This window comes from Orycteropus afer, unplaced genomic scaffold, assembly GCF_000298275.1.
Source record: "Orycteropus afer afer isolate SDZICR_OR568_19922 unplaced genomic scaffold, OryAfe1.0 scaffold00215, whole genome shotgun sequence".
NCBI classification, from domain to species: domain Eukaryota; kingdom Metazoa; phylum Chordata; class Mammalia; order Tubulidentata; family Orycteropodidae; genus Orycteropus; species Orycteropus afer.
The window spans coordinates 1,857,575-1,872,639 of NW_006921802.1; the positions used below are offsets into that span (position 1 = coordinate 1,857,575).

At 37.3% G+C, this 15,065-nt stretch overlaps 1 protein-coding gene across 1 annotated transcript in view; it reads left to right on the plus strand.

The window, feature by feature from the left end:
* LOC103203393 (cytochrome P450 4V2) overlaps nucleotides 1-12,825 on the plus strand; it is a 44,883-nt gene extending 32,058 nt beyond the window's left edge. The window contains exons 7-11 of the mRNA XM_007948390.1: nucleotides 2,831-3,019; nucleotides 6,676-6,778; nucleotides 11,394-11,528; nucleotides 11,617-11,796; nucleotides 12,662-12,825. Coding sequence (XP_007946581.1) covers nucleotides 2,831-3,019; nucleotides 6,676-6,778; nucleotides 11,394-11,528; nucleotides 11,617-11,796; nucleotides 12,662-12,825 — 771 coding nt within the window. The remainder of the gene's footprint in view (nucleotides 1-2,830; nucleotides 3,020-6,675; nucleotides 6,779-11,393; nucleotides 11,529-11,616; nucleotides 11,797-12,661) is intronic.
* Nucleotides 12,826-15,065: the final 2,240 nt, after the last annotated feature.

Genomic DNA, 15,065 nt, shown 5'->3' on the forward strand with positions numbered 1-15,065 from the left:
CAAGGCTGGCAGGCAGTACACTGGTTGTTGACTCCAACAAAAGATGAATCCAAGATCTCCAGGCCGAGTGGTGGGCTGCTCACTCACGGAAGTCTGTAGTCCGCATACCAGGGTTCCAATCCCTCAAAGAATGTGTCTCTTCCCAAGATGTCCCTGGATGTCTTGGTAGCAGGCCACACCCCTAGGGAAACTCCCCTTGGACAGACTGGCCACTCAGAACACAGTAATCTAATCCCATCATGGGAACAACCACACAGAACTGGGGTCCAGTCAAGTTGACATACAGCTCCAACTATCACACCTGTGTAGCAACTTAGAACCTGTGTCTTATAAAATAAAACTTTAATGAATACCAATGGAGAAAAGTGAAAAACATGATTATATTTAGAGTATTTGTTCAACAAATATTAATTAAGCACTTATTGTCAAACACTGAACTAAGGATTGGAAGTACAGTAATAAGTAAGAAATGTATATTTCTACTCTAAGGAAACTTTGTCTAGTAGAGGAGTTTGTTTATAAGTAATGAGTACAAAATGTAATATGATGAATACATGCTAATAAACAGAGCACTGTGTTGAAAGAATTAAAGAGACATAAATTTTTACTATAAGAATGCTCTAAAAATGGATTAAACAGTTATTTTTAAAGGCAAAGAACATCTTTTATAGCAATATCTTAACTTGGAAAAGACTAAAGTTTTACTACTTAATAACAAATAGAAATTACTATTCTATTTCCCATTCAAAAAATCAAGATGATAGTAAGTTGCTGCATAAGATGTCAGTCTCTTTATTAAAGATGTTTTACTAAAAAGTGAGATTTAGTTGAAATGATGTTCAATTATAATTTAAATGTACTAATAAAAGTACTGATTTCAATGTATTCTAACTTTGCTGTAAATTTTGGTTTAAAGTATTTTGAAATAGTTTCCTTAGGTAAGGTACACCCTACAACCAACAAATCAAGTAGTTAGCAAATCAGTAGATGCTAGAAGAATGAGATGTTTGCTTGAGTTCACTACCAAATGAAACCAAACCAAACTCACTGCTGTTGAGTCAGTTCCAACTTATAGTGACCCTCTTTGGGTTTTTGAGGCAGTATCTCTACATAAGTAGATTGCTGTCTTCCTTCCAAGGAGTGATGGTGGGTTTGAACTGCCATCCTTCCGGTTAGCAGTCAAATTACTTAGGCACTATGTCACCAGAGCTCCCAAGCTCACCACAGTGGAGTAAAATCTCCTAGTTGGAGGAGAATAGCCAATAGTTTGTATGTTATAATTACATTTTTACTTAAATTGCATGTATTTAATATTAATAATCAATGAATTCCATATTGAATGAATAATTATTACTCATTTAATAAACACAGAATAATTGTATTTTGAACACCAGGCACTGGAAATTCCACCAAGAGTTAAAAAAAAAAAAAACATGGTCTTTTGCTTTTAAAAACATAGGATCCATTTTCCATAAGTAACTTAGTAGCATGTTTGGTCACTTTATTGATAGGAGGAGAAAAATTGAAATGTATAACCAAATTAAGTTAGTGGACTATAATTCTTTTATTCACTCAACAAAATCTAATGAGCATTCTTAAAGTGCCACACTATATTCTGGAGGCTGGAAATACATCAATACAAATTTCCAGTCACATGTATAGTAAATATAAGTTGGAGTAGAAAGACATTATAAAACCAAACCAAACTCACTGTCTTTGAGTCTATTCAACTCATAGCAATCCCTTCTTCGGTTTCCGAGGCAATATCTCTGTGTTAATAGGTTGCCAAATCTTCCTTTCGAGGAGGGGCTGGTAGGTTTGAACCACCAGCCTTCTGGTTAGCAATCAAATGCTTTAGGTACCAGAGCTCCCAGAAAGACATTAAGTAACACACATATGTCAGGTGAAGATAAGTAAAGTGGAGAAAAATAAAACTTAGGAAGATGTGAGTGCTAGCAACTAGGGTAACTGTTATCAGGGCAAGTCTCTCTGATGGGGTGACAGTGAACAGAGACCTGAAAGAAGGGAGGAAGCTGTCCTGCAGGCAGCTAAGGACAGAGCATTCTAGGTGGAAGAACATCAACCATAAAAGAGAAAAGGACTAAGCATCCAATACAACATGCAGTGAAGAATAATCTGTAATTGGTCTATTATATAATGACTGCATTCTTTCTACTGCTTAAACTTTTTCTTGCTAGCTCATGTAAACTTCTGTTTAGTAGATAACTGCTGTATTCTCATGTTAGAAAAACTGCAAAAATAGCCCTTGGAAATTTTGAATTTACCTGACATTAAATTTGGTTTTTAAAGTTTCACCAAATTTGGTGCTGCTTTGGAAAAAGGATAGTAAGAAAGGTTGCACAATTCAAAGAATGTAATAAATGTCACTGAATATTACATATAGTAATTACTGAGATGGCATATGCTTTGTTACGTACATTTTCACCACAATAAAAATAAAATTTCAGCAAATTATGCCCTAAATGTTAACAGGAAGCTTTTATTATATTTCCCCAAGAACTTAATCATAGTGATCCCTCCTTGAGTTTCTGAGGTGGTATCTCTATGGAAGTAGATTGCCCAGTCTTCCTTCCAAGCAGTGGCTGGTGGGTTTGAGTCACCAGCCTTCTGGTTAGCAATCAAATGCCTTCGGCACTACTCCACCAGAGTTCCTGGAAGAACCTAAGTTATTGTTGAGATAGGAAGAACAGGAAAGGTTTAGAAAAAGTAAGTTGTGGAAGCTAATATAATATATTTTTTCTTGGAAAATATGTTAGTATGCTATCTTATAGTCCAACAAAAGCATGTGACTGTTGTTTAAATCATACAGGTTATCAGTGAGCGGGCCAGACAAATGAAGACAGATGAAGAATGTAGAGATGATTATGACAGGGACTCGAGCCCCATCAAAAATAAACGCAAGGCTTTTCTTGACTTGCTTTTGAATGCAACTGATGATGAAGGAAAAAAGCTAAGCCATGAAGACATTCGAGAAGAAGTTGACACCTTCATGTTTGAGGTATTTTATATTGCCATGTCATTTTCAGATATCATTAAACAAATTCCAGTTGTTTATAGAATCTCTATAACAAATTTTAATGTTGCTTAATAAAAAGCTGGGGAAACTCATTATATTAAGAAATCACAGTAAAATTTAAGAACCAGATTAAGTACCAGATCAACTCCATTCTTGAGAAAAATGTTTTGACTTGTGGTAGGTACAGAGGTAGACATATTTTCCCTCAAGAAAGCTAAAGTCTGTCAGATATTTTCTAAGCAAAAGAGTAGCCAGAAATTACTCAGTTTTCTATATTTTTGCATGCTTCCTTTTTACCTCCCAAATCCACAAGTCCAATTCTCACTACCTTCTCCTTCTAGCAAATAAGTGCTTAGCTGCTGCAATGAGTTATTCTAGCTAAAGAGATAATAAGAATACTCTAATAAAGAATTTAATCCCTATGTGATTCTCAAGGGATTTCTGGTCTTCCTAAATAATAATAAAAAGGAACTTTTTACAAAGATAATTTTAAATATTAAATATTACAAAGAGTGAATCTCTCTGTATTTAGATTACCAAGCGAAGATAAAGAAGTGTTTTGAAGAGGCAATATGTGGTAATATTCTCAAAGTGAAGGACAATGAAAGGCATCTGTAGTTTTCTGTGGTTCACTATGCTAGACGTCTTAGCTGCTCTGCAAACAACAATCTGATAAAATACCAATGCATTCTTCCTAGTGGGGTAAGACTCTACCACCCAGTAGAAAGCAAGCTAAGCTAAGAGTCTATAGACCTGAATTCTAGTTCTGGCTCTCCACTGACCAAATATATGACATGGTTCTACTCAGACCAGGTCTCTGGTACAGGTTCTGTATGTACAAAAGAAAGAGATGGACTACAGCACATGGTTTTAATTTTTTTTTTTTTTTTTTTTTTTAAGCAAAGCATTTTGTTAAAAAGAAATTTTACGAACATGTACTTTAGCTAAAAAGTGAAGTAATGCCATGTTTAGCGGCTCTGTGGTATTTTAGAAGTATGACTTTGGACACCTTACTTAGCTTTTCTGGGGCTCAGTACCCTCATTGTAATATCATTGGCCTCATGGAATAGTGATAATGATTAGATTTGTTGTTGTTATGTGCCGTCGAGTCAGACCCGACTCATAGTGACCCCTCCTTGGATTTCCGAGGCAGTATCACTATGGAAATAGATTGCCCCATCTTCCTTCCACGGAGTGCCTGGTGGTTTTGAACTGCCAGCCTTCTGGTTAGCAGTCAAGAGCCTTAAGCACTGTGCTACCAGAGCTCTAATGATTAGATTAGACAATAGGTAAATATGTGCCAGGAATTGTGCCTGGCACATAGCAAGTATGCAGTGAATATCACTTATTACTATTTGATATTGGAGAAGCCTACTCATATCTTTGCATTCATGTGTATAGACACACATACACACACATATACTCACACACACATACATACAGGCATACATACACACATACATACACATATACACATGCATTCATACTTACATGCATACACAGGCATACAAACATACCCAAAAACCAAAACCAAACTCGTTGCTGTAGAGTTGATTCTGACTCATTGTACCCTATAAGACAGAGTAGGACTTCCCCTTAGGGTTTCTAAGACTGTAATCTTTATGGAAGCAGACTGCCTCATCTTTCTACCATGGAGTGACTGGTGAATTCGAACTGCTAACCTTTTAGTTAGCAAATAAGCACTTAACCACTGCACCACCCAGGTCGTCTCTACAAATGTATGCATATATGCAAACATACATGCCATATATATGCATACACACATACATACTTACATACATAGGCATGTACACATACATACACACATGCATGTACATACATATATACACACAAATACACACACACAGACACACACACATCAGTCCCCCAGCAGTGATTTCTTACTTCCATGAAAACAACCAGATTAAGTTGTCTCTTTATTCTGACTTTACCCTTTGAAACTCTAAATTTTTTTTTTTACTTTGAGTAGAGGCAGCTCATATAAAAGTATGATACTGTGACCTTTTTCTCCACAAGATGGATACAGGCTAATATTAACTTGCTTTTCATGCCCAGGTTCTGATTACTGAATAGTAAGGTTTTTGCTTTTCCACCAGTGTTTTCTAGAAACTCTGTGCTTTATATTTTGATTCATCTGGCTTTCTGCATTTATCAAGTAAAGTGAAATAGTAAGTTCACCAGACTTCTCCTAGACATTGGATAAGGCTTCCACTCTTAAATTTAAGAAAATCTTATGAAAACCATGTAGCAGGAGAACTTACTATGTGACTCAGTAGACAAATGAGCAAAATGGGCAGATCTTGTCTTCAGTGTAGAGATTTTCCCTAAAGGAACTATGAGTGTGAGTTAATGCTTTGAGGTGCCAACCAGAGACTAGTAAAATATATGTATTCTTTTTAAATGTAGATTTGAACTTAGAAACTATTTTATAAAACAAGTACTTCTGAGATTTCTACACAGAAAATGAAATGTCACAATGATCACTTGTGCTGCAGAGTAATTGAAAATAAAAGGTCTTCCAGAGAGAAGTTTTCTTAAATTCAAAGAGCTATAATATTAGTATTGATTCTCCAAACTTTTTTTTTTTTTTTTCTGAAGAGCTCATCACTTTTGTGTGTGCAGATGTCCTGCTGAGATGAGGATAGGAGCTAAGAGGCCAGTGCCTGAAACGGGAAATGGGTACCAAGTGAAGTTGCCCATAATGTTAATGTGGGCACTAGAGGTGGAGTCTTCTCATATGGATCACTTTACAAGTATGGGAAGAAGAGCATGGGCTTGGCACTGTCGTCCAATACTGTAGGAGTTCGATTCCTGCCTCTGCTTCATACTAAGCTGTGTTACTTAACGTTTTTTTTTTTTTTTTTTGGCAGTGTTAATTATAAGAATTTCAAGGAGTTTTAAGTAGCTCTGGTGGTATAGTGGGTAAGGAATTTGGCTGCTAATCAGTGTTGTCAGTGGTTCAAACCCACCAGCTGCTCTGCAGAAGGAAGATGAGGCAATTTACTTCTATAAAGATTTACTTGGAAAGCCTTGGAAATCCTGTGGGGGTCATTATGAGTTGGAATCGACTTGATGGCAGTGGGTTTTGGTTTTTGTGATGTTTAATTGAGATAATTTTTGCAAAATACTCAGTATTTTTCATAACAATTGGCAGATATTAAGAGAGACTATTTATTAATCTCTGTGCTTGTGCACATTTGCATTTACTCCCTGCAGCCCAACATCAAGTGATAATGCCTGCCTTACAAATCAGGGATGGTAGAGCAGTCCAGATCTGGCAAGCAGGCTCATGAAAGTCAGACATGTTTCCCTTACACTAGTTCCAGCTTACCTTGGACTGTCTGCCTTCCCACCCTCATCCCTATTAGCAGTGCTCAGGCATTTCTTACAAAGTATGCAACACTGAAATGTCACCTCTAAGCATGGCCTTCTCCTCTTAAAGAATTGTTTTATTTGTTTCTCACTGAGGCGCAATGATATAGGGAATTAATTTGTTATATTGTGTAGTCACATTGCAGATGTCAAATCCAGAGACAGTTCAAAATAACAACATAGTCCTTCCTCACCTTTTGAATATAACTCTGCTTTTTAAACTACTTTTTTCCTTATACTTTTAGGGCCATGATACAACAGCAGCAGCAATAAACTGGTCCTTATACCTATTGGGATCTTATCCAGAAGCCCAGAAAAAAGTCAACATTGAACTGGATGAAGTGTTTGGTATGTTTAGTTCTTACACTGATTACACTGTGGGTATCAAGTCTACCCACAAAGTACAAACTAATGTTCTTGCTCATTAAAAGTATGCAGTGGGACCTCTTCTGAAGATACCTTAGTAAGCAGCAAGGATCTCTTACAGGACCCCTTCCAGTTCCAGTCTCCTTTGCAAGACATCATCCATGTCTTTTTCTAAGCTAAATGTTTATATCCAGACATTTACTAATCACCTGACATATGACTGCACTGGGCTACATGTTGGTTATGCACAGGTAGATTAATTATTGTTCTCAAGGGTCTAAGTCCTTAATAGGTGATACAGACACATGTATATACAGCGTTCCATCATGGGTGTGTATTTGAGTGGTATGAAGAAAGTGCTTTCTGGGAGCACAGAGGAACAAGTGAAGCTAGTTAGAGGGGTCAAGAAAAGCTGTTTCATATAGGACTTTATCTGGCCACAAATAAAGAAAAAATGGGTCAAACTGATAGGAATGCATTTGTATCATATAACAAGTAATCTTGCAGTAAGGAGACCTGGGCTGATGCCTATGGGTCTTTCGCTAGGATCCCAAGCTCTTTATCACATTGATTTTTGTCTTCTTGATTCTTGTCACAAGTATCATATTCATCTTCAAGACAAGAAGAAAGGAGGAGGGAATGAGTGTATTAATTTCTTTGTCTGTTTTTAACAAATCACAATTTCTTTTAAAAGAAAGAAATTTATGCCATCACAATTCTGTAGGCCAGAAGTCTGAAATCAGCTTCAATGAGCTTAAGTCAACGTGTCAGAATAATCACACTCTTGCAGGCTTTAGGGAAGAATATGTTCCTTGCCTTTTCTAACTACTTATGACTGCCAGAATTCCTTAGCTTATGGCTGCACTGATCCAATCTCTCACTCTGTCTTCACATCACTCCATGTATGTGTGTTCAGTCTCCCACTGTCTCCCTCTTGCGAGGAAAATTGTGATGGCATTTGTGGTCTGCCTAGACAATTTAGGAAAATCTGCCCATCTCAAAATCCTTAACTTAGTCATGTACACTCTTTTTCCAAATAGAGTAATATTTACAGGCTCCAGGGATTAAAATACATTGCCATAGAGTTGACTCCAAGTCATAGCCACGCTATAGGATAGAGTAGAACTTCCTCACAGGAAGTTCCGAGGCTGTACATTTTTATGGAAGGTATCTTTCTATAGTGGAGTGGCTGGTGGGTTCAAACCACCAAACTTTTTGCCAGCCCTCAGGCATTTAACCACTGCATCAACAGGGTGTCCTTCCAGGGATTAGAACCTATAGTTAATTAGAACTTGATGTATTTGGGGACCTTTAAAAGATTACCGCAAAGATCCACTCTTTGGAGAGAATAATCATGGAAGAATAGAAGTGTGTATGCACAGGGATATAGCACAGAGGGCAGGAGTGCATGGAGGAAAGGACACAGGGAAGAGGTAACTATGGGGAGGAAGTGGGAGCGGAGGTGTAGTGTTGTGGTAATTGTAGTCAATGTCATGAGACAAAGTGTATGTGAACTGCTGTATGGTAAGTGAATTTGCTCTGTAAACTTTCAGCCAAATCACAATTAAAAAAAAAAATTAAAAAAAAAAAAAAGACTACCACAAAGGTTTTTCTTTTTTCTTAAGTTACATGTTACATGGCTACCATAGCTAGAAGGACAATAGGAAGAAGGGGTTATGGACTGATGTAACCTACCAACAATGTGGTTCCTAGTGCAGCTTCATCAAGAGAAGAAGGAAGGGAGGAATTATAAAGGAAAAAAAGGAGGAGAGGGAAGTCATTACATATAGAGAGGAAACATGAACAATACCACATGTCTTAGTGTCCTACTGTAACAAAATATCACAAACTGGTTGTCTTGTAAGAACAGAAATGTATTGTCTGCTGTTTTGGAGGATAAAGGTCCAAATCAGGATATCATCTGTATTGATTCCTTCTGTAGGCTCTGAGAGAGAAACTCTGAGAGAAGCTGCTTTTCTTCCAGCTTTGGGCATCTCCAGGTACTGCGTGGCTTGCAGTGACATCATAGCATAGAATCCTTCCTCTGTCTTTTTGTCTCTTTGTACCTTCTTCTCTTTTATAAGGACATCAGTAATATAGAATCAGGACCCACCTTACTCCTGTATGTTATTGCTCTTAAGAGTCCTCCTGTTGGTTCTGACTTGTGGCACCCCTATGTACAACAGAATGAAACACTGCTTGGTTCTGTGCCATCTTCACAATCATTGTTATGCTTGAGCCCACTGTTGCTGCCACTGCATCAATACATCTAATTGAGGTCTCTCACTTGTTCTCTGACCTTCTACTTTACCAAACATAATGACCTTCTCCAGGACTTGTTCCTCCTGATACCATGTTCAAAGTATGTGAGACCAAGTCTTACCATCCTTACTTCTAAGAAGCATTCTGGCTGTACTTCTTCCAGGACAGATTTTTTCGTTCTTCTGGCAGTCCATGGTAAGTCAGTATTCTTTGTCAACTTTATAATTCAAGTGCACCAACTTTTCTTCTGTCTTCCTTATTCATTGTCCAGCTTTCACATGGATATGAGGCAGATGAAAATGCCATGGCTTGAGTCAGACACATCTTAATCCTCAAGGTGACATCTTTGCTTTTTAACACTCTAAAGAGGTCTTCTGCAGCAGATTTGCCCAATGTAATACATCATTTGTTTTCTTGACTCCTGCTTCCATGGGTGTTGATCCATGGGTGGGTCCACGTGAAATGAAATCCTTGACAACTTCAGTCTTTTCTCTCTTTATCGTGATGTTGTTTATGGGCCAGTTGTGAGTATTTTTGTTTTCTTTATGTTGAGGTGTAATCTAAACTGAAGGATGTAATCTTTGATCTTCATCAGGAAGTCAAGTCCTCTTCACTTTCAGCAAGTTAGGTTGTGAAACCTGCATATTGCAGATCGTTAAGGAGTCTTCCTCTGATTCTGGTGCCAAGTTCTTCATAGATCCAGCTTCTCAGATCATTTGCTCAGCAAACAGATTGAATAAGTATAGTGAAAGGATATGAACTCCATGCACACCTTTCACTTTGTTCTGTTCAAACAACAGCCTCTTGGTCTATGTACAGGTTCCTCAAGAGCACAATTAAGTATTATGGAATTCCCGTTGTTTGCAATTTTATCCATAATTTTTTATGATCCACATAATCAAATGCCTTTGCATAGTCAATAAAACACAGGTAAATATCTTTCTGCTTTGATCCAAGATCCATCTCACATCAGCAATGATGTCTCTCATTCTTCTTTTGAATCCAGCTTGAATTTTTGGCAGTTCCCTATCAATGTATAACTCCAGCATAAGCTCCTGTTAACCAAACTGGTAACATCTTCAAAGAACCTCTTCAAAACAGTGTCACATTCACAGGGATTAGGACTTTGCTGTATCTTTTGTGGAGACATAATTCAATCCATAACAGTGCAGAACTGGAAAGGTTTTCAGTTTGGAGAGTAAGAACAAATAGTGAGGGAGAGCTAGAATTAAGGACATTTGATAGAATGCATTGAGAAATGAGGTAGGAAATGCAGTTTGATGTTCAGATTATATAGAGTGGAATTTCACATCAAGAAATAAGACTTCATTTTATAGAATGGAGACAAAACTTTTTGACCCCTTTTCTATAGTCAGGAGCTCTGGTGGCATAGTGCCTAAGGCACTTGACTGCTAACCAGAAGCCTGGCAGTTCAAACCCACTAGCCACTCCATGGAAGGAAGGTTAGGCAATCTACTTACGTAGAGATACCACCTCATAAACCCAAGGAGGGGTCGCTATGAGTCAGATCTCACTCCACGGCAGTGGTTGCATTGCTGTAGTCATTTTATTTTTTCTCTATTGGTTTTAATTTCTCTCATATTGCCTCTGGTGGATAATTTTTTTTCTTCTAAAACCTCTGAGGTCTCATAGAATAAGTTCCCATCTTTTGTATCCTCATTCCTGGTCTCACAATTACTTTCTAATCTCACATAATTAACAATGCAATCATTACGACTATTTGTTTTTTGCTGCTTCTCACGTTTTCTGCTTAGTGTGCCTCAGTCTTTCACCCTGCCAACATTAGTTCTGAAGTTTTTTGAAGCAATTAATCTTTGGATATTGAATTACAACTATTGACTCCTCATGATATTTTTTTCCTTACCCAAGTATTATTCACATAAGATAAAACTAAACATTTTAAAGCGCACAATTCAGTGGCATTTGGTACATGTAGTATTTTTCCTTATTACCTCTTTCTAATTCCAAAACATTTTTGTCACCTAAAAGGAAACTCCATACCCATTAAGCAGTTACTCCTCATTCCCCTTTCTCCCAACTTCTGATTACCACCAATCTCCTTTTGGTCTCTGTTAATTTGCCTATTCTGGGCATTTCATATAAATGGAATAATGCAATATGTGACCATTTGTGTACAGCTTCTTTCACTTAGCATATAGTCCCATGTTATTTTGATTATGCATTAGAAATTCTAGTTTATAGCTGTGGTATTTATCATTCCATGTGTTGATTAACATGTTCTTTGGTGATGTCTCCACCCCCCAAGTCCCAGTAGTTCTTGCATTGCATGGTCTTATGTACTCACTTTACTCAGGGAGGTCTGATCGCCCTGTTACCTTAGAAGATCTGAAGAAACTCAAGTATCTGGAATGTGTTATTAAGGAGAGCCTTCGCCTTTTTCCTTCTGTTCCTTTATTTGCTCGGACTCTTACTGAAGATTGTGAAGTTGGTGAGTATTACAGAATTGGATTATAGAGCAGATTTTTGAAATGTCTGTTTTGCTTCATTCTCATGGCATATTGCCTGTTCCTTGACAGCGGGCTACAAAATTTCAAAAGGTACTGAAGCTGTCATTGTTCCCTATGCACTGCATAGAGACCCAAAATACTTCCCAGATCCTGAGGAATTCCAACCAGAAAGATTCTTTTCAGAGAACATGCAAGGACGCCATCCATATGCATATGTGCCTTTCTCTGCTGGACCCAGAAACTGTATAGGTTTGTATCCATCAGAATTGGTTTGAACTTTCAGGCCCTCATGATAGTGGGTTTCTCACAATAATTTCTTAGAGATATAGTGTAACATTGCCCAAACATGACAGTTCTAAAGTTTCCTTTTTCTTCCACTTTACTATTTATTGTAATTTTTAAATATTACTATTGTGTGTCATGGTAGAATTTAAAACTTTCGTAGGTTTTGGACTACAGCAGAGTATAATCTGTTTTGCTGGAAAATTTTGTATACAATTAATTGTGTTTAGCCTAATTTTTTCTGTTTGTTGTTTTTAAGAATTGCATTTTGCAAAACCAAAACAAAGAATGCATAACAAATGGCCAATTGAAGTACATAAAGAAAAATGAATGCACATTACCATGCATTACAAATACTTCTGGCTTTAGTATCTCCAGCATTTTTTATCATTTATGTAAATGTAAAATTATCATTCATATAAAATGTTAATTACCAGAAAAAAATAAGAAATCAGTAAAATAAGGACAGATATAAGTGAGTAAATAAAAAATAGATTTGGTGACTCTATAGAAAATTAAATTAAAGGCCCAATAAGAAAACAATCTGGAGTAGTGATTCGAAAGCTTGAGTTAGCCTGGCATTCATCAGAGGTACTGTTAAAATATAGACTCCCTGGCCTCTCCCTAGCTATTTAGATACATTGAAGAGATTGTGGAGGTGCTCAGGAATCTACATTTTCAGCAAGCATTCCAATGAGGGATGAGAGCATTCTGATTCTCCTAGAGCCTTCTTTGAAAATCTAAACTTGCTTGCTTCCTCTAAAAGAGCCTGTTATTTCTCATATTTGAGAACTATCTATAATAAAATGAGAGTATTTATTTTTATTTAAAGGTCAAAAGTTTGCCATATTTGAAGAAAAGACCATTCTTTCTTGCATCCTGAGGCGGTTTTGGGTTGAATGCAACCAGAAAAGAGAAGAACTTGGTCTGACCGGAGAGCTGATTCTTCGTCCAGATAATGGAATCTGGATCAAGTTGAAGAGGAGAAACTCTTAAGGAATCCTGACTATAGTTTTTGGGTTATGCCTTTATCATCTTTTCAGAGAAACTTGGCATTTAAAATTTATAGACCATGCCTTCAATGCCATTAATTCCAAGGCCTCATTTTCATGGCCCTACATACGTTAGGATCAAATCTACCAAAGAAAGAGATTTTGTACTTTAATGATCACCTTAGATAACTACCCCTGGTCTCCATGTCAAAAGTTGATCATAGGTTGATTCTGTTTCAATTGAAAGATCGAAATGGTGTCATTTAAATGAACTTCTGGATCCTTTTTAGAGTATTCTTATTGACTCAGAAACATATATATGTCTTACATATAATTTGAAAAGGATGAATAATTAAATATTTTGACTTAGGCTTAAGTTTTCAGATTACATCAGGGACATTAGTTACGAGAAAAATAATTATTGTAGCACTTCTCAGATTTTATCATCTACAGCAGATGACTTACATGTAGACTCATGGATTCTTTTCCAGTTTTTCTTTTGTCTGTAAACTTATAGCACTCATTTCATTCTTCATAACATCATAGTTACCTTTATTTATCCTACAACATTGGGAGAGGTTCCTTTTGGTAATCCCCATTCCTTCGCAGTGCCTCTAAAACAAACAAACAAATAAACAAACCAAACTCACTGTTATCAAGTCGATTCTGACTCATAGTGACTCTCTTTGGGTTTCCAAGGCAGTAAATCTTCATGGAATTAGATTGCCCAGTCTTCCTTCCATGGAGCGGATGGTCGGCTTGAACTGCCAACCTTCTGGTTAGCAGTCAAATGCTTTAGGCACTACGTCACCAGAGCTTCTTTTGCAGTGCCTGTAGAGTTGATTAATGGTTCCTGGAGCTTATCTAGTTATCCTTCTTTGCATTATAAGTAAGGGAATGGAATCAAAGAGAAAGTAAGTTTTTGTCCAAAGTAATGCCACTAGTTGGTGACTAAGCTGGAAATAGATCAAAGTCTAAATCTCTCTATTCCAAATCTGATACCCTTTATGCAACAATATGCTATTGCTCTTTAGAGCTCAAACCTATGATTAGGCGTTTCATTAGAATTTTCATTTTTGCCTCTGATTTAGCCATATTTCCTCTAAAATTTTTCATCCTTAAAGAGAAAAAGAAGCCATTCATCTATATTTAAAACCAGTTGCCATCGAGGTGATTCTGACTCATAGCAACCCTATAGGACAGAGTAGAACTGCCCCATAGGGTTTCCAAGGCTGTAAACCTTTATGGAAGCAAACTGCCTCATCTTTCTCGCATAGAATGACTGGTGGGTTTGAACTATTGACCTTTCATTTAACAGCTAAATGCCAAGGCTCCTCATCTATATTTGTTGTTGTTGTTATGTGCTGTTGAGTTGGCCCCGACTCATAGCGACCCCTCCTTGGGTTTCCGAGGCAGTATCACTACAGAAGTAGGATTGCCCAACCTTCCTTCCGAGGAGTGGCTGGTGGGTTAGAACCGCCAGCCTTCTGGTTAGCAGTCAAGTGCTTTAGGCACTATGCTACCCAATAATATCTCAGTTTAATGTTAGACTTTTAATGAATACAGTTATCCAGAATATACCTATCAATATGATAAATGATGCACACATTTTTTGAATTTTAAATCCATAGAGAATACCTCCATTTCTTCATTGAGTAGCTTTTAAAAACTTCTTTTAATAATTCTAACAAAATTATTTTAAAAAATCTTCCCAAGGCAATTAAAAAAACCAAACTCACTGTCAGTGAGTCATTTCTGACTCATAGCAACCCCCTTTGGGTTTCCGAGGCAGTAAATCTTGATGGAAATAGATAGCCCAGTCTTCCTTCCAAGGAGTGGCTGGTGGGTTTTAACTACCAGCCATTTGGTTTGCAGTCAAATGCCTAAGGCACTATGCCACCAATGTTATTGTTGTTATGTGCTGTTGAGTCAGACCCTACTCATAGCGATCCCTCCTTGGGTTTCCAAGGAAATATCACTACAGAAGTAGATTGCCCAACCTTCATTCTGAGGATTGGCTGGTGCGTTTGAACCGCCAGCTTTCTGGTTAGCAGTCAAGTGCCTTACGCACTATGCTACCAGTAGAAATAGCAAGACAATGGAATATATATTCTCTAAAAATATTAAAGGGAAAGTTTACAAAATAAAAGCCACTAGGCAGACACTATAGCCTGGGGCATCTAGAACAAAGTCAGCACCTTCAAATATTTCACTATCCCAAAGAGCAATAGTCCATATAACTCA